Source organism: Chelonia mydas, chromosome 10 (genome assembly GCF_015237465.2).
Source record: "Chelonia mydas isolate rCheMyd1 chromosome 10, rCheMyd1.pri.v2, whole genome shotgun sequence".
Classification (NCBI taxonomy): Eukaryota; Metazoa; Chordata; order Testudines; family Cheloniidae; genus Chelonia; species Chelonia mydas.
In genome coordinates, this window is record NC_051250.2 from 4,097,382 (window position 1) to 4,122,292 (window position 24,911).

The 24,911-nt window shown below is 48.8% G+C and overlaps 1 protein-coding gene across 1 annotated transcript in view; it reads right to left on the reverse strand.

Annotated features, from left to right (window-relative positions):
- Positions 1-1,164: 1,164 nt before the first annotated feature.
- The window catches only part of SYNGR3 (synaptogyrin 3), a 44,234-nt gene continuing 20,487 nt past the window's right edge, over positions 1,165-24,911 (reverse strand). The window contains exons 2-4 of the mRNA XM_027821019.3: positions 22,974-23,211; positions 12,550-12,692; positions 1,165-5,644 (exon numbers count right to left, since the gene is read on the reverse strand). Of these exons, the coding sequence (XP_027676820.1) occupies positions 5,435-5,644; positions 12,550-12,692; positions 22,974-23,211 (591 nt within the window). The 3' untranslated portion in view covers positions 1,165-5,434. The remainder of the gene's footprint in view (positions 5,645-12,549; positions 12,693-22,973; positions 23,212-24,911) is intronic.

A 24,911-nucleotide genomic window follows, 5' to 3' on the forward strand; every position in this document is an offset into this window, starting at 1 on the left:
ATTGTAAACATTTTTATTTACTCCCATACATAGTCCACTCTATACTACAATGCACGTAGGGTTATTGACAACTGCAACTCTTTGAAACGGTCTGCTTGTAAAGAGGTATCTGGAAAAAATTAAATTCGCAAACCACATTTGGTATCAGTTTGATATTAAAAACTATTAAAGAATCTGAGGTTTAAATGCATATTGCAACAAAATACAGGCAGCTAAATTTGGGCTTCAAGTTGATGCATGAAAAGGCCATCGTTTAAGCCTCATTTGTGAGGTGGTTTTTGTTTTTTGTTTTTTTTACATGAATGGCCCCAAGAAGCACTGTTTGTTAAAGTACCATGAATAAATGTATAATGGAAATGGGCTAACAGGCTACACGCACGCGCACACACACACACACTCTCACACTAGAAAAAAGGCCAAAAAGTGAGTTTGTGGTAGTTCTATATAAAAGAAATACTGATTCCATGGAAATGACTTAGTGATAAATGATGTCTTTAAAGTTAGCCTGGATCACACCTGCAGCATGTAGAACTGAAACATAATCTGCAAACACTAACTTTTTGATTTGTGGTGGGAGAGAAGAGGGAGTGTGAATTACTGGGAATGCAGACCTGAGGAAAAATAAGAAATGTACATGCTAGAATAGTAAGTGCTAAGTATTAACATGAACTGATCTTCACCATAGCTGTGAAGTAGGGTAAGTACTGTGTGCACTTTACAGGCCAGGAAACTGGCCTACTTCAAAGCATCTGTGCAAAAAACAAAACTTAACTCTGTGGTGGTGATGAGAGTACTAGCACAGGGACCAAACTCTGTACACTATTTTAAAGACATTTTGTTATGGACAGAAAAAAACCAAACTTTTCTACTAAACCTCAGTTTATCATGTCATCTTTACTCACGGGGAATAATGAAAAGGTAGGAAATGATACTTTTTCCTTAGTGAGACATTGCCAATATACAGCTGTTCTTTTGACCCTACAATATTGAACATGCGAAAACAACAATGACGCTTACACAAAAGCACGCTGTTTGCTTGTTAACCTCGGTGTTGAAATGTCTCTCTGTTACTGCACCAAGGCATTCTGTATCAAGGCTATTTCTATAGAACAACTCTCCAGCAAGGCATATGTGACTTGTTTTTTTAAAAAAAAAACCAAAAAAAAACACTATTCTTTTTACACCCAAACTTCATGCTAACACTAATGAAGAAGCTTTCAGCAGACTAGCCTGAGAGCAGCATAAACTGGCCCTCTGTATGGTAAATTATCTGCTGGGCTTTTGGAGATCTCTAGGGAACACGATGCAGTATATATTTAAACAGCCTGTAAAAACAGCATATGGAGAGCGCCTGGCATGATGCTCAAATTCACAGCAGAATCCTGGCATGCTTATAAGATTTGGTCTGGATCGTTACAAGAAAAGCAGCTAATATCTACCGAATCACAGTGAATTTACAACAGAAAAATAGGGAAGAGAAAGGGGTGATCTGAATAAGTAATATGTGAACCCCCAATTAATGTACTACAATTACTATATTGACATCTAGTAATTTGCTAACCACAGTCCATAAGAATCTATTTAATTACATCTGTATCTGTGTACACTAGTCTACTTCACAATTCACTGACACGTAAGATGTGCTTCCACAACAGTTAATAAACAGCATTATTAACACTTACAATGGCTACAGGGAACGCCTTGGAATCTTGCAAACTGCTTGGAAACAAGATTTAATGCAAGTGGTAGGCATGTCTCATTACCGGCTGCAGTGAGGTCAGATGTCTTATGCTACCTTTAAGCCTATTTGTTAATTCAGAAGGTTCTTTAACAGCTAATAATCTAAGCTACTACCCAGTAAAATAGTTTAAACAGGAAGTTCACCACGCTGGCAAACAAGCCAGAACATTTCTTTTGTTAAAAGTTTTGAAAATACTGTTTCCAAGGCAGGTGTGACTTGCGCATTTCAATACAACATTAATTACACTTCTCTGACGTGACTGGATAAAACAGCCTCATGGGGCTGTGTGTAATTCATCACTGTGGCCTAGATAGGGCAGCAAGTGTGCAGTGACTACCCATGCTTCCACACGGCTTTCCCAACGCTAAAGGCAGATCAGCTTTGAGTCCACGGAGGCTGGAGCATGGCACTTGCTTTTATTCTCTTAAGCACCAATACAGCAGGGAGTGGAGTAACTGGGAGACAGGGAAGGGTTTCAGCAGCAGAGAGCAGGGCAGGACTTCCTTCAGCTGAGCAAGTGCTGCTGTAATCTCACCTTGCACTGACTGAGTCAGTTATAGCTTTGTACGCCTCTGATTCTAAGCCAGTAGCAATCTGCAGGGCTTCCCTGCCACCACTAAAATTTCCCTGGTGCTTAATCCACCTCCCCAAACCTGGAAGAGTAGCCAGTTTCCTAAGGGGGGGGGGGTGTCACATTAAAAGTGTCATTAAACATAGTGACTATTTGAGTGAAGATTGGAAAACGAAATGCGGCCCTAAGGAGAGCCAGGTGCCCTTTGATTGTGAAGTTAATGCCTGCAGGTGTTGAATCACAGCCACATTGTCTTTCCTGTGTTCCTCAAGCAATACTTTTGGGTTGCTGCCCCGAAGGCCAGTCATTATTGGTGTGTCTGTGCGGGGCTATATTTTTTTTGCACTGACTGTACTCTTGTACAGACCTCGGCGGAAACCCACTGAGTGCTCCGTTTGGGGAGGAAAAAATGAGAAAATGCAATGTAGGCCTCGGGTGCTTACATTCATATTGTAATAGTTAGCGCATTTACACCACTGATCAGGACAGTTCCAGCAGTCAGACAGAACTCAGTTCTTTACAGTTACATGGAAACTCTGGAACAGGTATATAGTTAGAAAAAATACAATGTACTGAACAAGCATCTCACATGTACAATCAATTTAAGGAAACATTTAAATGGATTATAATTTTGCTAAAATATAAACACACGTGTTTTGTGCTGCTAAATTTTCAGTGTTCCCTCTAAGGAAAATACTGCTACAGCTCTACTGTACCCCATATGAAAATAATTTGATTTTTTTTTCTCCCGCAAGACTGATTTGGTAGAGAATCACAATGGTCATATAATTAACGTAGGTGTATAATGTGCTGGGATTCAGAGGTTCTTTGTCTTCTTAATGGGAGGGTTTCTCAGTGCGTTCCTGTAAACTGCAATCTCCCCTAATGCATTTGCCTGTTGCAGCTCCCTGCTTCAGGCCAGCAGGAGGCGCCTGGCAAAAGAAGAGCAGCAGCCTGCGGCTTGTCCAGCTCCTTTCCTGTCTGGGACAGGAACCCCTTGGCCATGGGACTGAGTGATGCAAAAATTCTCAGGCGTTTGGAACATCAGCTTGGGTGCAAGTTCATCTCAAAGCAGGGCCAAAAATGACTGAAGTTAACCGGGGAGAAGTTTTTAGTTTGGTCACTGTAATGTGAAAATCCTGCTCCGGTTTAATATTCTAGACACTGGCAGCTAAGCTTGTGTCTTTCAGGTGCAGTAAAAGTAACTTTCACTGGAAATGCATATTTTAATCCTTTCTGAACAGTCAGGAGTTCAAGTAACTCCGTTTTCTCAGTGACAGAAACTGCTTATGACTGTGTCTCACTGTTAATTATCATATTTATTTGCAATTTAAATAGCTGTTGAAATGAGCCACATTAACGATGACAAAATGGTTTTTTACTACAAGAAAAGTGGGGGAAAGTCATTTTAACTAGTTGCTCATCATGAGGTCAGAAGTCATAAGACCTTTCAACTGCTTCATTAACACACATTTTGCAAACAAGAAATATACTTTTGAACTGGCTCTTGTTAAAAAAAAAAATTAAACAAATAAAATTGATCCAGATTAGCAATGGACGATCTTAAATACAGAGCAAAGCTCCCGTCATGGCGGTAGGAGTGCCAACATTTAACTCATCCAGATGTGTCTACTATCCTTGAAGTTTGTCCTCAGAAAGAAAATGCCACAAACCTCCCACCATTGTTCAGCTGGATAACCGGGGAATGAGAGCTGGGACAGAGTATTACTGGGATAGACTATCTACTGGATTTTGTATGGTTTACATTCATTTGATTCTAATAAGCCCATCATTTTGCAAATGATAACTAAAATTCAGGCATTTTCCCCCTTACATTTTATATGAACTCACTTTTTTAATTCTCTCACATTAATTGAAGATATGGGTCCTGGTTTACTCCTCATTTACTGCTCACGCTACCCACCCGAATGGCTTTTCAGTCTTGCTTTATAACATCTGAATGGATTCCATATTTTTAGTGGCTGCAATGTAACAATATATTCACACCTGAGTTTATTTGCTTCTGTTAATGGCAGATGGTGGCACTTGCCAGTATCAAAATAAAGGCCAGGCTTTCCATTTGATTAAATTTAAAGTTGAGTCACTGTGTTTTAACACACCCACACGACTTGTGTCGGAAACTTTAAATGATAGAGTAAATAACTGTTCAGTGTCACTGGTAGCAACCCATTGTAAATTTGCAAACTGTTTAGTATGACAAACTTTACGTTGGCGCTGCACTGTGACATCCTGTATTTCCCACCAATAAGTGGTCTTTCCAATTAGCAGACAATCAGTTGCAGAATTGTTTTCCAAACCAAGCTGAGAACAGTCGTTTTTAATTCCCTAAACAGATACAATGTTGAAGCAGGTAAGAGATTTGGTTATTCAACATTTTTTTTAAAAAAAGCAAAAGCAAAAGCAGTTGATGCCTGAATCCTAAGCTAAAGTTTGCAACATCTGTTCAGTTTTTTTTGTACAGTAAATATATACAAATGAGAAACAACACCGAGATTATTCTTTTTTCTTTTTAAATTTGGCACTGTCCATAGACTCTAGTTTCTATGCAGCACAAGAAAGCTCTGTAGTGGCTTCTTGCAGTGGGAAGGTATGAGGCTAGAATGAACGGGAGCTGTGTGTGCAACCCCGGGTTCATCAAAACGAGAACAATTCTGTGTTAGCTCTGGAAGAACGAGATAACCATCAACTCATCAGCTACTGTGTTTTCTAACAGGAGCATTATTGTCTACTTTCCCAGGCGCTCAGCAAAATTCAGTGCTAATGTTTGGCATTCAAACAAGTCAAAGAGAATTGTGGTGTTGTTTTTGTGGTTGCCTCGTGTATTTTGTGTAGTAGCAACCTTCCTTCTGTTTCAAACTTAGAGGGTTTCAGAGTAACTTAGAGGGAACACTGCTTTTATAAAAAAAACCCTTAGGTGTAAGACAAGAACCAATACTACTGTACAGAATTCACTGCACAACTAGGTAATAGTACGTTACCCAGCACTGACTGGCCACATTAAGGAAATGGTACTAAATACACTTGCAATCAACCAGTTAACTGTACTGCACCATGAGGAGACTTTGTCTATTCTGACATGACTGTGTTGAGCCCTCCGTCCTTTAGTAAGTTGGCACCTGGTAACCTTTTGGACTGGTGTCTATGGCCTCAGTAAAGGGTGGGCTCTGATAGGTTTCCGTGCTTTCGGTGCCGCCGCCAGAAGGGTATCCTGGGTATCCTGTATTGGGGTCAGTGGCAAACTGATCCGTGGCAAAGAGAGACATGTCAGTCCCCAGGTGGTACCTCTGCATGGCCATCAGCGTCAGGGCAACCTTTAATGAGGACCAGAGAGTTAGTGAAGGCATCAGCAGTTCATGACACGGTGTTCCTAGACAGATGTTTCCACCCTTCTCTGCCTGTTCATCACCTTACACAGGGGCCTGCGTGCCTTCTCCCATCCAGCCCCCTATGTGTGGTACCGTCAGCCCCATCCTTCCATGCCTACATCCAAAGGCCACGTCCTCCCTGCTGCCGCCAGGGTCTCTATGACTTGTTCCCCTTCCCGAGCCTCTGTGTGTGTCAGGCCTTCGACTGTGATTGCTACAGGCCAGGGGCCACCACTCCTAGCTGAGTGTGTGCACAGCCCCTACGGCCGAGCAGGGAAGCAGGGCTACAGCCTACATTGCTGGAGCCTGCCCCTTGCGTGGTGACCAACAGTTCAACTGCAATAACTAACATGAGGCTAAAGGACGTGTTTCCACACACCGCCAGGTAAAAGCCAGAGTCTGTTTGGGCTGACAGGTCTCGCTGCCTGGGGTAATGGAACCAGCTCTCCAGAGCCAGGAAGTGTTGGGTGATGTTCCCACCCCTGGCTGGCCAGTCAGGTATGGGGGCAGTACAAGGCCCTCTGAGACTGAGACAGCCACACAGTGCCCCATAGCACCAGGCAGGGGCTCCGGCTCAGCACTGACGGTGAGAGATGAGTCCCAGCGATTCAGGCACCAGCACCACCGCCAGGAGCACACCTGGGTTTCCGGTGGTCTCTGGTCAGCAAACCTTTATATTATTGCGCGTGCGCGCACGTACGTCCCCAGGGCTTAAACTCCAGTCAGGTGAGAAAAGGGCCAGAGGGAACCATGCCCTCTACCCAGGAACCGCCTGGCTTTCGAGACTCGTTTTATTGTCCTCTCAACTCAGAGGGCCGCTTGCTCTTGGGCTGGCGTTGCTGTAACCACCGGCAAAATTCAGGTCATTGTATTGAGTCAAATCTTGGTAGTCTCATAAACCCAGCAAGTAGGTCAATTCTGCAGAGACTCCTTGACCCCTTTTTTGAGGTTACAGATATTCAGGTCATAGACCGTGGGAGATGTGAACAGCGGCGCTGCTGGAATGACACACCTGCTTTTAGATCAGGCTGGTTCATTAACAATTCAATTAGTTTACACATGACAGGCCTGCGGAAAACTGCCTGCGGAAGCTGCGAGCCGCTGCATCTGTCTCTGCCATGTCTCACTTTGATATACTACCAGTGCCCATGTAATATCTGTTTATTTTCTGTGCATTGATTATGTAAAGCACAAGGGTTTATTAGCAACAGCAGCAGGCTCAATGTCAGAACAGCTCTGCACTGACTGGGGGGGAAAAAAGCCAGTGGCAAAGAAGTCCAACCACTTCAAAATTGTGACTCAACACCTAGGTAACTCCACAAAACTCAGCAACGTTATCAGCCAGTTTCATGAACAGGCTGTCCAAATCCTGGTCGCAGATCTGTGCTGATGTCACAGTCTTCACTCTGACCCCCCCACTGACATCAGGATGGGACCCGCCCAGGGCGAGAATACGGAACTGGCAGGAAGGACCCAGCCATGTGCACCTGGGAGCAAAATTTTCCCAGTGCTTCTGTGAAAGGCTTCGTTCACCTTGGGAAAGGCGTTTACAGGGAACCACAGAGCTGGCTTTGGTATGAACTCATCGGATTGCTCTTGAGGCACAGGGCCAGCGCAGCGACACGCTGGGCCTGTGCACACAGAACCAGAGTCCCAGGAGCTCTCAGCACCCAGCAGCTCCCGCTGAGAACTATGGAGAATCCCCAGCCCTGAGCGCAACGGGTGCTCCTAGGACCTATGCTTTACTGCAAAACTGTCTGAAAGGCTTGGGGTACGGACTGGAGAGCGGATTCTTTGTGTCCCAAACTGAACAGCTAGAGGAAGCCTGGCTGGTTGGTGGATTGGTAATGGGGATTGTGGTGGGGCAGAGCCCCACCCCCTGAGAAAAAGGGCTGAACCAGGCCAGAGAGGCTGCGCAGACCAGCAGCCAATCAGTGAAAGCCTGGGGAGAGCCAATCAGGGCAGGGAAAGGGGCAGCCAATCAGGACCAGACTAGGTCCTATATAAAGGCTGCCCAGGTAGGGAGAAGGCAGTCACTCCCTGACCTCCAAGGGAGAAGGACTGGCTCCTGATGAAAGGAGTAGCACCTTGGACAGAACAGTGCTGGGCAGGCCTGGGGGAGCAGATAGGGGCTCCAGCCAATTACCTGCCAGGCTGCGGCCCTGCTGCAAAGGGTCAGGAAGGTGCACAGGGCCAAAGGGGAAGTGGCCCAGGGAAACTGAGTACACAAGAGGGGAGAGCAGAAGGGCAGAGGGAGGCTGCCGCTAGAAGGTCCCTGCGTCGGGGTCCCCCTGCTTTCCACTGCACCTGGCCATTGAGGAGGGAGGCCGAGACAGACTGCAACTGGCCCCTGAGATAAGAAGATAGACTTCTTGCAGTTGGCCACCAAGGCAGGTGCAGACAGAAGGACTGCTGTTAACAACGCCCCCGGAAGGGGGTAAGACTGACGCAGTGGGCACTGCTGGAGGGCCGTGTCCTGAAGCAGACAAGGACTGTCCTGAAGAGGACACTGCCGAGCAGGGAGCAACATGGGTCCCAGGGCAGTAGAGCAAATGATGGGCCCGACACCATGTGTTAAAGACACTCCGCAGCGGTTGAGAGCTAATTCCTGGAGTGACTGGGCGGGAGGTGCCAGCGGTGGTGAGTCAAACCCTGTCACAGAGATATACAGCCCTTCCCCGTTGGGTCACTTATGCTATTCTAGCCCCAGTTAGGGAGTGCCCAAAAGCTGCTATTGTTGGGAGGCCTTAGCAGAAACGAGTGGGTTGCCATGAATGGTCTGTACACTGTGGAGGGTATTTGGGCAAGAGACCGCACCATTTTTAGCAAAGCAGCTGCCCGAAAGTTTGCCCGTCTTTGGGCATAAATGGAACTAACCTAATCCATGCAAAAGCCCATCTGGGTCAGCCCCCATCCATCAGACACATCAAAAGCAACAGCCAGGCTGAGTGGTGGTGATCTGGGCAAGGAGGGAAGTTGCCTGGTGGCCAATAAGATGGGGAGCGCATCTCTCCCAATGCATCTTTGTGGACTGCTAGATTAAATGCAGAGTGTAGCAATAAAGAGATCAGGGCCTGTGAATTAAGTGGGGCTACAGGGAAGCTGAGATGAAAAAAGATTTATTGGGATCATTATAGAGCCAGGGAGCAGCTGAACTGGGGCCAGGCCCAATGCTGGAGAAGCCCAGACTATCCTTTGCATGAGATGATCCAGTTCCTATAGTGCAGGATGATGGCATTACTGCAGATCTTACAGGGTAACATGCTCAGGACCCCGCATAAAGCTTATGTGGGCAATGACAGGAAGCATGGGGGAGCAGACTCTCTCCTGCACACAACCCCAAGCTCTTTAGTAAGCACACAGAGTATTGTCTGACAGATCACTTCAGCTGGATGGCCATGCCCGGTCTGGTTGTGTTACCAGTTGGAGGTGTGAACTCCAACAGGGCATCCGAAGGCCTGGGTCTGAGATTAGCTTTCTGTACGTGGTGTCTATCTAACTCGGGCAGTTATCAGCTTTGCTGTCATATCTGGCACATCTTCTGGGTAAAGTTCTGTTGCAAGTCTACATGACTCCCAGGTACCAGAGGAGCGTCACATGGATAGATGACTCCCACCCGTCCCCCCCCCAAGGAGACAAGCAAAGCAGCTCGTTCTTGCTATTTGGGCTGTGATCTTGTCAGATCTCGCAAGCTAAGCCATGTTAGGCCTGGGCAGTACTTGGGTTAGGGTCACACATTGCTGTGGGTGCTGCTGACTGGCTTGCAGAGGAAGGTGTAAAACTGAGGTGCATTTGGGTGGTGACTGAAAAACCACCTGGCGCTCTTTGCAAGAGTCTGGGCATCCTGGACCAATTCTATCTTGGGTGATTCATTCTACTTGTCCTTCCTACGTTTGCCAGGCTGTCTCAATTTGCTGCTCTGAGGATATCCGTTCTTTCCAGGGGATTGTTATGCTCTGAGGTGCAATGCAGAGCAGGGCTTGCTGTATCTGTGCTCGCACTGGTTTTTCATACTGCGTGTTTAGTTCCTTTCACTTCACTTATTGCCTTCCTTTCTGGTTAAAGGAAGCACGCTTTGCTTTACTTTCATTTCTCGCGCCCCTGGTGTTTGCAGGGAAGAGCTGACAAATCAAACCAGGGGCCTGGAGGTAGCCTGAGTCACTAACTGGCAGAAAATGGAGACTATCTCCTTCTGGAGGGGAGGGCGCACATGCTAGTTTAGGGAAGGATTTTCCGAAGTACTCAGCACTGGTCTTGCTCTGCTCCCCCATAAGTCAATGATCAGTGACAAAGCCTCCCACTGCTGCAATGAGACCAGAGTTAGGTCAACATGGAGAGCTCAAAGACAATTTTCCTGCCAGAGGAGGCTTCTGGGAGGCAGCACCTCTCTGGCACTCCGCAGGACGGGCTAGTAGCGGGGAAGTATTTCTGAGGGTTTGGGGATTTATTCCTTGAAATCAAACCACTCACCGAGCTCTAACTACAGATGCTGAAATGATGGGTTTTGCTGGCTTGCTCGCTAATTCCAGTGGCAGGTGCGGGTGCTCGGCACTCCACAGGACTGGGGCCTTGGGAGGCTGGGGGAAGTCTGGAATTCCCCAGACTAAAGGGAGTTATCCAGCCAAGTACCCACAAGTTTCAGCCTTACTCCTCAGCGGTTTGACTATAGCTGAACTGCAATTATTTCTTTACTGCAAACCATCTTTGTCTGGCAGAACCCCGGTTCCCCAAATCACATTTCCTAATTCCTCTTTCTGCTGCTCAGCTGTGCTCAGATCAGATTTCATTTCCCTGTTTCTTTTACCTCCCAACCTTTGCTGTCTCTCACGCTTAGGCCCTTTCTGCGGCAAACCCTTTGTTCCTACCAGGAGGGTGAATGATCATGGAGCTGTATGTACCCCGGTTACATTCACTGGAGTCTAACAGCTGAGGCCCAGCACCGCGCTTGGAAAGCTGGTGTGTGAGTGGCACAGACAGCTCTTAGACCTTGGGGGATGATGGCTACCAGAGCTCCCACCTCACAGAACAGAGAGGGCAGGACAGGCACAGACTTAGCACTTGTCTATACTAGGCAAACTGAGACACCTACTTCTCCATCTGCTCAGCTCCTATGGCAGGAGCTACTGCGGACACGGTGCCGGTGTCTTCCCCCACCTGCTCAGAACCTGGTAAAAACCCTGCCAGTCTCCACTACAACTTCAACTACGCCCCTCCGGAGAACTAGAAGCCTGGCCTTTCCCAGAGTCATTGCAGCCTTTTGATTCATCAGGGCGCTGAAATTCCCAATAATGAAGAAAAAGATCAGTGTGATAACTGTGACAGTGATGACAGGGTGAGTGCAGTCCTGGTGAGATATCTGGGGTATCCCACTGCATCATGGTGAGGTTTCTAGTGATCCTACCACTTTCTCCTCCTGCGCTGTGGCAGGACTGATTTTGGGGTCCCCAAACCATAACTCATACATTGGCATCTAATCGGTCCCTGAGAGTGATTCCAACTGCTCTCTGGACAATGTGTTTTGTTGGCCCCAAATTGTTCTTTTAGCTATAAAAACCTTTCTAAAGATTCATAGAATCATAGAATATCAGGGTTGGAAGGGACCCCAGAAGGTCATCTAGTCCAACCCCCTGCTCGAAGCAGGACCAAGTCCCAGTTAAATCATCCCAGCCAGGGCTTTGTCAAGCCTGACCTTAAAAACCTCTAAGGAAGGAGATTCTACCACCTCCCTAGGTAACGCATTCCAGTGTTTCACCACCCTCTTAGTGAAAAAGTTTTTCCTAATATCCAATCTAAACCTCCCCCATTGCAACTTGAGACCATTACTCCTCGTTCTGTCATCTGCTACCATTGAGAACAGTCTAGAGCCATCCTCTTTGGAACCCCCTTTCAGGTAGTTGAAAGCAGCTATCAAATCCCCCCTCATTCTTCTCTTCTGCAGACTAAACAATCCCAGCTCCCTCAGCCTCTCCTCATAAGTCATGTGCTCTAGACCCCTAATCATTTTTGTTGCCCTTCGCTGGACTCTCTCCAATTTATCCACATCCTTCTTGTAGTGTGGGGCCCAAAACTGGACACAGTACTCCAGATGAGACCTCACCAGTGTCGAATAGAGGGGAACGATCACGTCCCTCGATCTGCTCGCTATGCCCCTACTTATACATCCCAAAATGCCATTGGCCTTCTTGGCAACAAGGGCACACTGCTGACTCATATCCAGCTTCTCGTCCACTGTCACCCCTAGGTCCTTTTCCGCAGAACTGCTGCCTAGCCATTCGGTCCCTAGTCTGTAGCGGTGCATTGGATTCTTCCATCCTAAGTGCAGGACCCTGCACTTATCCTTATTGAACCTCATCAGATTTCTTTTGGCCCAAACCTCCAATTTGTCTAGGTCCTTCTGTATCCTATCCCTCCCCTCCAGCGTATCTACCACTCCTCCCAGTTTAGTATTTTTTCCCTACTGAAGCTCTGCTATGAAAGAGAATCACAGCCAGGATTTCCCTCTGTGCCCATGAACTCCCTGCACAGTGACACGTCCCTGAATGAAATGAGACACTCTCTTAACTCCGTAAATCATTAAGATCTCAGCACTCGGTGGCTGAGGGCACAGATCCACATCCACTGAGGCCTATGGGAGTCCTGCCCTTCACTCCACTGGGTGCAGGACCCATCACTGAATTCACATCACCAAGGATGAGGAATAGCACGGCCCTGGTAACCATGTGCCTCGGATTAATCTAAGGCAGCGGGCATTGTGCTGCAGTCCCTTGTTCCACCTGGCTATTTCCTGTAGGCCATGATTTCCTCCCACCCACACGACTGTGATCGGCTGAGCATCTGGAACCTAAACTCACCCAGGAGAGGATGGAGAAGAATGAGAAGGCGATGGCTGCCCGGGCGGCATCTGCTGCTTGAGACGCCCCTTTGCTGTCTGGTGTATGCTGCCATTGGTTGGCCAGGAAGCAGAAAGCTACGAACCACAGGAAGGACCACAAACCTGAAAGAGAAGGAAGGCTGTTAGTGGGGGCCACAGCCACCTGGCATTCCTGCTGCGCACCAGGGAGAATCACAGACTTTCCGAAAACCAGGCCCCCTTTTTCAGGGGTCCCCGGGAAGCCAGCACATAGGACTGGGTCCATGGAGGGCAATCCCCTGCTACTGCAGACAACCCCCTCCTATCATCCCTTGCATAAACTTACTGAGCTTCACCTGAAAACTAGTTAGATTTCCAATTGGACCCCCAAGGACAGTGGCACCCCGAAACACCAGTTCCTTCTGACAATCTTGGCCAATGCTGGTAGGTGTATCTGTAGCACCTTTCATTCCAAAGGCCCTCAAAGAATTTTAAACCGATTTTTAGAGCCAGAGCTCAGAAATCCCTACCCAGGCAAGCAGTCCTGTTGCGCTCAGTGGGTCTAGTCACACCATAAAGGACTGCAGCCTTGGGCTGTTAAGCTCATGTTCCTACCATGCTCAGAGATGGCTTCACCCACCTATCTAATGCAGCCACTGCTGGGTAGAAAGCGGCAGCTGTTTTAACAGCTATCTGTACCCAATGGAAATGGCAGCAGGAAAAGGCAGACTGTAATTCCCTGAGGTGGAATGTGGCCAGCTCAGTGAGGTCAGTGCCCTTACCCTTGATCAGGGCCACGGTTCTGTGTTTTGCATAAGGAACAAGCAAAAGCAGGAAAATGAACTGTTCTTCTTGCGAACCGATTCCACAATCTGCCCATGCAAGAGGCCTCAGGCTCTCTCCACTGCTCTCACATAAACGGGCTATCGTTCTCTAGCCTGACGGAGACAGGGAAGACAAAGCTGGTGAAGATTTCCTACTGGAATCCAAGGCTGGCTGAGACTGCAGATCCCTCCCGTCCAGTCACTTGACAGCATCCGTAGCTGGTACTAAGGCCTTGGCGGGGAAAGCAACCCCTATCAGGAAGCAAACACCACTGTCCCTCCCTTCAGCAGAGGGAGTCTGTGTTCAGGCATTTGTGCTTTCAAGTGAAACCCTGACTATCCATGGCAGTTACCGCCCCTTCCCCCGGGCACCCTATCCCAACACCTAACTGACAACTTCCAAGTGTTGGGAATATGACGGGAACGCGAACACTGGGAATTGGGCTGCAGCGCTGTCAGGCCGGAGTCTGAGAAATCTTGACTCTTAAAAAGGAAGGTAGCAAGTCACCGTAAGGATACGGACGATAAACCTGTGGGGCAAGGTAGCTGCCAAGTCACTATGTGACTGCGGGGAGAGAAACGAAGCTTGTTCTGTTCCTATTTTACTTTGCTAGAGGCTCTTCAGTACAATACAAAACAGTGTTTGTTTTTCTTGGCACCGAGATTTGTGTCCATACGTCCAAGTCTTTCAGTTCCTGCAATTGTGTTAATTATACGTTGAGGGAAACAGCACAACAATTTCTCCGACTGCAGAGCATGGAAAACGCCCCCTAACCAAACAAAGCCAACTCTTCGGACGCCAACTTCCCCCGGGTTCTGTATGATTCGTTTGTCTCCAGGGTGAGCAAGGTCTGTGGACCGTATTTCGCAAAGAAAAGACATTACCAGGTAAACACAGACACATTTTTTCCTATTCTTCATCGTGCTAAGGGCCACACATCTGTTCCAATGAGGGTTTCACAGCAGTGCCTCCACGGTGAGAAGCAGGATCATCCTTGAAATATGGACAATGAAAACAAGGTCTATTATATCTCCTCCCTCATCCCCTGGACATTGAGGCTTGGAGAAGACTTCTGCCAGAACAACAGCATTGGCTAAGATAGGATGACCAAGATGTATATCTTGCTGAATCTATGTATTGATGGCCATGGGGCTGCCCAGCCATTCTCAATGCATGAGACAGGCCTTCTCTGCCAGGCTGTCAGTACTCCTGAGGATTGAACTTTGATTCTTCGAAAGCTAATCCGATTGGAGATTGTACCTACTGGAACGACACTATAAGTGGAAAGGAGAGACAGTGACACCCCCCCAGGGGTTCAGTCTGGAGAGCGCAGCAAGGAGCTGAATGAGGTTCCAAGGTCCTGTGCTCTGACCTGGTGGGGGGGCAGGGAATACGGGTTGACACTCTTACCCCATCACCTGGAGGCCTGCCCGGAGGTACTGGAGTCCGTTTCACTGGTTTGACATGGCGGCTGGTTGAACTACAGAGACTGCGCACCGATCAGCAGGATCCATTTATCACTCTTAGGGACCCCAACAAGAATCACCAATAATCATTTCCCCACCGCCAAATATCCACTGGGAACCGTGGGGAGGAGGTGGTGGCAAGGCCTGGGAAGCCACTGCAGAAGCTGGGAACAGTAACACGGACATTAGGGCATCGCTGGGGCCTGCCTTCCCATTCTCTCTGGAGTGGCAGGAAATCCCCATCCCACTATCCCGTCTCCCCAGGGAGGGCGAGACGGGAGACAGAGCAAGAGCATGTCCAGGGCAGCTGTGGACGTATGAAGTGTTTCCCAGTGCTCTGCTGGGAAGAGGCTATGCTCTGGCATTCCTTGTTCGTTTTCAGTATATATTCATGATTTGCTCCCCGAGCAGGCCCTCCTCCCCTCCGGAGGACAAATTCCCTTTGTGTGTGTGTACGCACACCCCGAGGAATCAGCACAGGTCCATGACCTGCTCCATCCCACACTGATCCGCCACGCACTGTGAGACGAGCGGGGAAGAAGTGCTGATTTTATTTACTCGTTTATGTCCCTCTTGGAGTTTGCCCCCACGATCTGGCTCCGAGGTGGGCCAGGGGAACGGAGCTCAGAGATTGCTCTGGAAATATTTCCAGAGGCTAGCCATCTCCCTGCCGTCAGACCAGACACATCATCTCTCCTCCCCGACATTGGCCCCTTCTGGCTTTCTCAAGGAAGGAGCCACGGACTGACTCCCCCGCAGCTCTAGCTCTCTCTCCTGCATGGGAGCCACATGGGTCCGATAGGTCAGTTTCCCCTGGAGGGCCAGCCTGGGATATCAGCAGGGATCCCCTAGGATCCCTGGGTTAGAGGAGAGAGCTGGGCCCAAAGGCCCCTGACTGCAGTCTCCATCCATGCTGTGTCCATTTCCCCCCTTCCAGAGGGAGCTGAGCTCTGCAGCGAGGAACATGCTGGCTGGGGCAGGCTCTAGGGGCTCAGGCATGAAGATCTTCCATCTGGCGTCACCATCCCTTTGGAGTTGAGGGATGTGGGGGCTCTTGTCCCTGGAATGAGTTTTGTTTCCCCAGTCCTACCTGGCCTAGCTCACTAGCCCCAGCCATTGCAAGCACCTCCGAAGCAGAGCTGAGGGGACAATCTCCCCCAAGGGCAAATGCAGCCCTGGAACACTGCTAGGAATTAGACGGACCCTTGACTGAGCCACAGGGTTAGTCAGAAATCAAGTTTGAAATTTCCCTCCAAAAAGCTCAGCAGCAGGAGGGCTGCGGGAGCTGCTGGGAGGGGACCGGGAGTGAAACTTGGGGGGTGGGCACACAGACAGACACTTCAGGGGCCAGGCATTCCCCTGCTGCTAGTGTCTGACAGGGCTGGTTCTGCCCCCTCCCCTCCCTCCCCCCCGCCTGTAAGCAGGCCGAAGTAGCCACTGTGGACCACAGCATGATGAAGAAAAGGAAGGTGCTAAGATGAACTGTAAAAGTCAGTGGATAATTATAGTTTTGGGAATTGCAGACATCAGAGTGCAAACACCAGGGAAGAGGTGTTACCGCCATAATTACAGCCTGGTTTTAAACAAGCTCACTTCTAAGGGAGCAGCTGTAAGAGCAGATGGAAGAGAAAGCCGCAAATGCTGAACTGTACAGCGTCAGTGTCTCTTCTGCTTGTGCCACACTACAATATTCCCTCAACCTGGCAGAGGGAGTCGGGTGTCAAAATTCTCTGTCCCTTTCCAATAACAACCTTTCTGCCTAAAAACCAGGGACGCTCGGTAAGTCTGCATTGCCCGCAGCACCGAGCCTCCCAGCTTGGGTCCACAGGCTTGCACTACAGGTCTCAAAACGGCTGTGTAGGCATTGCAGCTCGGGCTGGAGCTTGGGCTCTGAGACCCCCCATGAGGAGCGAAGGCCCTGAGCCCAGGCTACTGCCTGACCCCAAACAGCTACATGGCAATTTTAGAGCCCTGCAGCTTGAGCCCCAGGAGACCAATTCAGCTGACCGGGGCTAGCTGCGGCTGTGCGCGACTCTTTTATTGCAGTGTATCGTACCCTCTGAGAACTAGCCTGTATTTACGCTCATTCCACAGAGCCAGGACTTTCCAGGGTACAATGGGTGATGAATACCAAAACACCCCCAAGCTGGGACAAGCATTCCAGGTCTACCATAGACTGAATGTCCAGTCTTCATCCCAGTGTGAGAAACCTCCTGGGTTAACTCTTTCCTGGCTACTAACCCTTCCTTCCAACCATCATAGATGGTAAATTGTCATTCCTTTTGAGTCGCAGGGGCAATTATATTTTGTGTCTGTATCTACAACCATATATGTGCGCGCACACACACACACAAGGCTAGAGTCTCAGCTGGTGTACATCGGTGTAGCTCCGTTGACAAAACGGAGCTGAGGACGTGCCTCCTAATTAGAGCTGGCCAGAGGACGACAACTCTGTTTTGTGACAAATTTGTTTTGTTCCGCACTGGAATGGAAACCAAACCTTTGGAAGGTTGTCCATAAGTGCAACTGTGTCAAAAGGCCCGTTTTCAGATCACAAGGATCGGGTGCTCTCTCTCACCTCCCCAGAAGGTTCATCCTGGCCCTGAGAAACTTTCACTGAAATTGATACATCTTCATGGAACTTTTTGATGTTGACAAAATGGCATACTTGGACGCAAAAACATTCCATCCAAGTATCTACACATCTACTCCTTGTCTTTGTATTTTTGTTACTTCCCAGATGCATTTTCATTGTTTGGAATCTAACCGTTGCATTGTTATTTGGTTATACAAAGAAAGAATAGGGCAAAGCAGCAGCAACAATCCAAAGGGAAACAAGAAACCCATCCTCATAAGGCAGGAAAAAATGAAAGTCCAGGTACCAGAGGGGGCAGGCTGTAAAGTCTCCAGCGGACTATGTGACACACAGACAATTTCTTTCCACATCCTGGACGAACTTTATGAATGATGTTAACCCTTACTGAATTAGTTCTAACATCTGTGGGGTTCATTGGATTAAAAAATCCAATTGTGCACGTGTTGTTATTGTGACACAGTATGCACCTTTGCAAGTGAGGAGGGGCTATGCTAATGTACTTCCTCTGCTATTAACCTGCGGAAGCCACGCCCACCCCCGGAGAGGGGCGCAGATTAGTTCAAACTGGATTCTCCAGGGCCCAACAGACAAAGGAAGGAGAGAGAGCCTGGTTTTAAACTGCCTCAGGGCCTCCTTCCTGATCCAGCAAATGGACAGGACCCCTGCTCCACACAGCGCTCCAATCCTTTGGGTGGGGTGGGATGGGAGGGATTGAGCCTGCCAGAATCCATGCTAGGGGGCAGAGCTAACTCTGATAAGCCTATTAGCAGGCACGTAGGTTCTTCTATTGTTTTCAGTATGGTTTCTCTATAAAGCTTAAGAATAAAGCAGGCGTGCACAGGAAGTGCCGTGTGATACCTTATCACTGTAGCAATTACGCCTGTTTACCCTGTCTCTGAAAAAAAAGCCAGCAGGTGTCTCTGGGAAATGCGCAGTGAAGGCAGGGATCTGTGAAGCCTGGGAATACTCTGGTCAGAAGGATGAGACAGATGCAGGTCACCCAGAAAAGCAACAGTTGGGAAGTGGGTGTCCTGGCTGGGCCACTGAGGGGAAATACAGGTGCAGCTGCCCTGGACTGTGACAGATTAATCTGGAGATGTTTAAAAAAAACGTAACTGAATTTTAGAGCTGGCACGGTGTGTCGCTCAGCTCAGCTCACCGGCCGCCACTGGCAGGTTTGATGCCCAAGGCCTGTTAGAGCACAAGTGGCTATGACGGTCTTTGATCTGTGGGACGACAGAGGCTGCAAACTCCAGTGCAATGAAGCACTTTTTTTCAGTCTCTGCTGTGCGAGACCTGTTTGTACAGATGCTGGTTATGAAAGCAACTAACTACCGGCCGTGTACCTGGGAGTGTCTGGGGGCGGGAGTGGGGTGTCTGGGGGCAGTACTACATCTTTTAAAAAAAAGAAATGTTTTGGCCAGCAATCATTTTAGAAGAGCGGAACCAGAGAATATACAAACATGATAAATTGCTGGAGCCAAATTTTTCAAGAATCACCAATAATCACGCCCACCCTAGCACGGGGGCAGCTGGGCAATCAAACCCATTGACGATGCTGTTTGGCATGTGTCAAAGTTGTCAGCTGCACATGGTTTCTGTCTTTCTTTGCAAAGGCCGTGTCCAGGTGTTTGCATACGGGAGCACAAGTGGAAGTGGAGTTCAAGCCTCTTTAAGAACGCAGCCCCATTGTGGCTTTTGGAGTTTGGTTCTAGTCCTATATAACAGATAATTAAGGCAAAGTTTTTGTCACAGATATTTTTAGTGAAAGTCACGGACAGGTCACGGGAAATAAATAAAAATTCACAGCAGCCTGTGACCTGTCCCTGACTGTCACTAAAAATATCCCTGACAAAAAGGATAGGTAGGTTCAGCACCCACTGCTGCTGGGGCTCCCAGGTCCCCCACGGATGTGGTGCATGGGGCTGGGCTGCTGCAGGGTCATCTCCCCAGGCAGCTGGTAGCTGCAGGGTTCCCCAGCCACTCGCCGTGGCTGCAGCTGGGCAACTGTGGGGAGTCCTCGCTGCAGCTGGGCTGATGCAGGAGGTCTGCCGGCAGCCTGCTGTGGCTGGCCAGCTGCTGGGGAGTTCCCTCACCTGCTCACTGCAGCTGGGCAGTTGTGGGGTTCCCCCCCCCCCAGGTTGGGGGCTGGAAGCTGCAAGGGCGGGGCTGGCTGGGAGCTCCAGCCCCAGGGCAGAAAATGTCATGGAGGTCAGTGGAAGTCACAGATTCCATGACATAAATGTAGCCTTACTGATTAATGAATAGGAGACCCCATTGTTTACAGTGCCTAGGGACCAAGATGATGATGGGCACAATAGAAAAACGCCTAAGATAGGGACAAATGAATACACTTTCCTGCATCATCTTATACTTCTAGTTCTAGGGCCCACATAGGGTTTGCAGATCTGCCATGTAAGATCATGGAAGAGTCTCCCAAGAAAGGAGGTTAAATCCCCATCACGTAGGATAGAGCGTCACAAACTTTTTTTCATGAGGTGACCCCACTTTAATCATCTCATGGACAACTCCCCTCCCCTTGGTGACCTCATGGATCACCTCACTTCCCACCTTGGGTCACCTTGTCTCCTATTGGTCGCTTCATGGTTCACAGAGTCTCCCAATGGTGGTCTTGCGGACCCCTCCCCGGTGATCACCTCACCTCCCTTCCCACTGGTGGCCTCATGGATCACTTCACCTACCATTGTTGACTGAAAAACATGCCTGTAGTGACGACAACAGTTGCTTACAAGGAAAAATCATACCAGATAAATGTATTCCTGGGTTTCCTTTAATGTGATTTAGCAGCTGAAAACCAAGAGACTGGTCAGTTCTGCACAGACCACCAGCAAATTCTCTGAGCACCACCAGTGATCCATGAACAAGCTTTTGGAAACCTCTGATTTAGGTCATTTAGAAATACCTTGGACGAAGCGCTACAGGGGACGTTCCTGCCCTGGCCCTCAAGAGGATGGTGTAGACTGTGTAACAGGTCTGAGCTATCTCTGATTTCTAGGATCTCACTAAGTTCCACACCCCGCTGATCTCACAACTACTCTTGCTTAATAGGCTTGACACAGTAGCTCTAGTTTGAGGAAGTTCAGCTGAAGTTTTGCCTAGGACAGGACTGAAGACCCAGGCTCTCACCATGGAATTCTTTAATCTACACTGGACCCTGTGCTCGCACTTTCGTCAGCTAAACCCAGAGCAGCTTCTCCGCTGACTTTAGCGGAGTGACTCCAGATTCACACCCATGTAAGTGAGATCCAACCTTAGCCCGATGACTGCTGTTCCACACTCTGCCTCTAGACTCCCACTTCTTGTCAACGTTCTGGGTGCTCAGATGGCCCGATGCTCACCAGCCACGGTGATTATTACTGTTTGCTTGCACACAATAAAAGCAGCCGCCAACCAGGGCAAAGCACGCTGGTGCTGCTGGATGGTTTCAAATCTCTCACTGTTACTTGACGCTGTGTCCGCATGACCTGCATTTAAGGGGTTTGTTTAGGAGGCACAAAGTGGCTTATTGTTCACTGTAAGAGTTCATGGGGGGTGGGGGTGAGATCTCTCCTTAGGAAAAGTTAAGCTCTTTGCTATCCATACCCAGAAAACACAAAAGGACCAAATGGGGTAATTTACACCCACTGACATCTACGGAGCTAAATCCCCAAGCCTTCAGCTGCTTCCTAGCAAAATGTCTTTTCACATGATCCCTGTGCATTGGATTGCAACGAACGTACACCAGTATAAGGACTTAGAACCAACCCTGTGGCTTTCCCCCAGGAGTAGGCTTGGAAGGGTACGATTTTTATCGGTAATTACGTGGGTGAACATCAGTTTCACTGTAAACACACAAACCAACAAAACAACATTTCCATCAATAATAATCGAAATGTACAGACAGGCCAAGTCACAAAAATGCTGCTTGAGAACTGATTAAAGCTGGCGTTCAGGGTATTTACTTTTGTATCGTCTGAAGTGTTGTGTGTGTTTTAACAGGGACAAAGCTTTAGCTTTTTGAACCTCAACATCTATCGTCATTAAATAATTGTCCGTCCTCCCCCCGTAATTTTCTCAAACTGAACATTTCAGTCGATTACAAAGGGAAAGAAATGCATAAAAATAAACATCAATATTACCTGTTGAAATGATAAGACATTAAAAATCAAATTCTGCCAGGCCTATCTGAGTGACTCCCTTGGAAATCAATGGGAATTGTGCATGCCGGGCTGCGGGATCGGACCCAGCAGTAGTAGAAACCCAGCGATTACACAGGTTACTAAAGAAGTCAATGGAGTTACACCTAAGGAGACCATGTAAGCGAGGGAAGAATGAGGCCTTGAATCAGGACAGCATTTTACACACACCTTGCACAGAGTAAATGACCATACAAGATGGTGAAGGGTTAGCCCTTGACACTGACATTTTCAAAGTAGCCTAAGGTATTTATCTGGATGCTCAATTCCCACTCAAATGAATGGACCCTAGGCATCTAAATCCCTTAGGAGGCACTGTAACTCTCAGCCTCTCTAAGCATGGTACACTAGCTTTCTGATGTAATAGAAATAGAGTCTTTATGGTATATTTCCAGCTACCATGAGTACAGAATATTCCCTCCCACACCTTTCTGGAGTGTTCTACCTGGCACTTTTCATTCTTAACAACAGACACTGATGGTGATGTGACAATGCACTGACAGGTGCTTTCATTTGGGATCAGACAGTTGCAAGCTCCCTGGTGCTGGAAAAATCACCCTCAGACTTTTAAAAACGTGAGGGTTGGAAATCCAGAACCTCAGGCCAAATGCAACTTCCAGATGGGCTGAGCTTAGGATGCTTCCACTGGCTCAATGGATCCAGCTACCACCTACAGCTCATGGGCCTGGTCCTGCTCCCATTTAGGTCACTGGGACTTTTGCCTTTGATTATGGGAGAAAGGTCTGGCACCGTAAGTTTTTTCCAGCAAAGGACCCAGCTTCAATAAACACCACAGCCCCTGCTCCTGGAGTCAGGTGATTATATCAGAATCTCAGTTTGTATTTTAAAAAAAGTAAGTCTCTATCCCTCAAGGTTGTGGGGAGGAAAAGCTTCAAAGCATGACCCGGGGTAACTGACCCAGAGACATCTGCCTGAGTCTGCAGAGAGCCTGAAACAATAGCTCTGAAAGGAGTGAACTTCCCAATGTGTCTCAAAAGAGAATTAACTCCTAGATCCATTGCTCCAATTCCACCTAACAAAGGGCTGTGAATGGCAGGGGCACAATGCAGTGAGCGTGGCCCATCCACCCAAGCAGACAGACCTTGACTGCTGAGCTAATTACAGGGACCCTCTTGCTGCCACCCTTACTGCTTCAGAGGGTAGGGGGTCCTGTTGTCACAGCCGGAGGGAGAAAATGGTGCCCATACTGCTGCCCTTGCCACTTCAATTGAGGGGCAGAGCAAAGGGGGGCCCCTATATCTTGGTGTGCCTAGTGCCTCGGACTGCCTTAATCCAGCCCTGGACAACCTCCACTGCCCACGCAGCCCACCTGATGGCATACCTGAAAACCCCAGGTCCAGCAGGACAACCCGTTTCCGGTCCTTCACGCTGCTGATCTGCTGGAAGTAGATGTCGATGACAAAGAAGAAGATGCAGCCGAAGAAGGCAATGATGCCGATGGCGATGCCGTAGTTGCAGGCATCCTCGTTCTTTTTGAAGACGCACCTGAGTTCTGCGTCCGTGCCCTCGTTGACGTAGCCCTCGTTGACGATGGAGCCGAACACCACGATGGAGAAGACCTGGGAAGGGGAAAGCACAGCTGGCAGCTGTTTACACTGAACTCTGTTTTCTAACAGCGAGATAATTGGACTCAGTCTTCCATTTGATGCCATGGCAACATGGCACTCATTAGAGGGATCCCTACACTTTGCTGGTTGGTGGTTTAAAACCAACGGGCTTCCTCCATAATAGCGATTTCGTCTTTGCTTTGCAGTAAGTTGGTTTGCAAAGCATTTTAGGGGACGCTCTTCTCGATCCACACCAGGCAGAGGGAGAACAGATCACCCAGGTCCAAGCCTGGCCTTTTTGCCTGCATCACTCTCAGCTGTCAGACTGCGCTCAATAAACTGCCCTGAGTCACTAGGGACTGGAGAGAAATGAAGTTACAGAGAATAATTGAATTGCCAAACACATTGCTCCTGAAAAAGCCTAAAGGCGCAGGGTGAAGATGAGAGAGGAGCAGACAGGGAAAGTCCAAGGGAAGTTCAGCTGATGCCAGGAAGGAGAGTCATGGTCATGCCCTAAGTGAAGGACCGGTCAATGTGATGCTAAGCACTGCTGGGGCTGGAGACCGCATGGGGATAAATCTGTATCTGGAGACCTGGCTTGCAACCAGCTGAAGGACAAAAGTGAGACAGGTTTGCTGTCCTCCCTCTGGTCCCTAATGGCGTGGTTTGCAAAGCTGCCGGGGGATCGGCAGGTGCTGCTTGGGAAGGGCCCTGGAACAGGATATTAGGGGTGTGGCAGATCAGGACTGAAGTGGGACAGCAGAGCTTCTGGGTGGAGGGGAGAGCTTGCATGGTGCCTCCTGCTCTGCTCGGATCTACCAGGATCAAACTCCTTTGCAATGACCTTCACTGAGGAATTACTTTAAAAAAGCCATTCCTCCTGCTGTCCAACAGGGAGTGGTCAAGTAACTGCCCTTCCCCTTCCCCTTCTCAGCAGACACGCTAGGGTCACTGCAGGGCTCTCAAGGACACAGCTGATTTCTTGTATGGGGATAGTGCACATAAGGGGGAATAGAACCAGCAAAGAGGCCTATGCACCACTTAAGTCTCACACTCAGTGCACAGGCCTCGTACTGCCCTTCTGCATGGGGTGAATTTAACTCAACGGGCTCAGGGCTGGGTCTCTGCAAGATGGGGTAGGACGCGGCTGGATAGGATCCGGGGATGGAGCCAGAGTTGGCTACTCTACCAGGCATGACTCACTTTGAACCTGCCGGATTCCTGCATTCTTGCCCACTGACATCAGTACTGCTCATTGCTGCATTCGCTTCTGCATTTTCTGGCTCCACACCTTCCACCTAGAACAGCGGGAGGCAGGTACTGCCAGATAATCAGTGGCTTCTCCAGGAGTCACGCTCCCATCCCAGAAGACAACTGGGGCCCGGGAGAGTAGTGCAGAAACCCCTGTCCCTGTGCAGATGCCTGGAATCCCTGCAGATTCCAGGCCACATTCCTTGTCCTGGCAGGCAGGAAAGCATCGTGGCCTAAGTGTGTAGCAAGCCATGTGCATGTGGACACCCCTGGTGACCGCTGCCTGCTGCATGTTAGGGTTACACAGCACGAAACCAAAGTGACAAGGGATATCCATGGGGCCGACTCCATTACAAGGCACTTCAAAGCCTCGCCTGTCTTTGCCTAGACAGCGCTGCACTGTGGTTTCGATTTCAGTGCTGCCAGTGGGGAGCAAAGCAAGGCCTGCCAGTGCCCTTCGT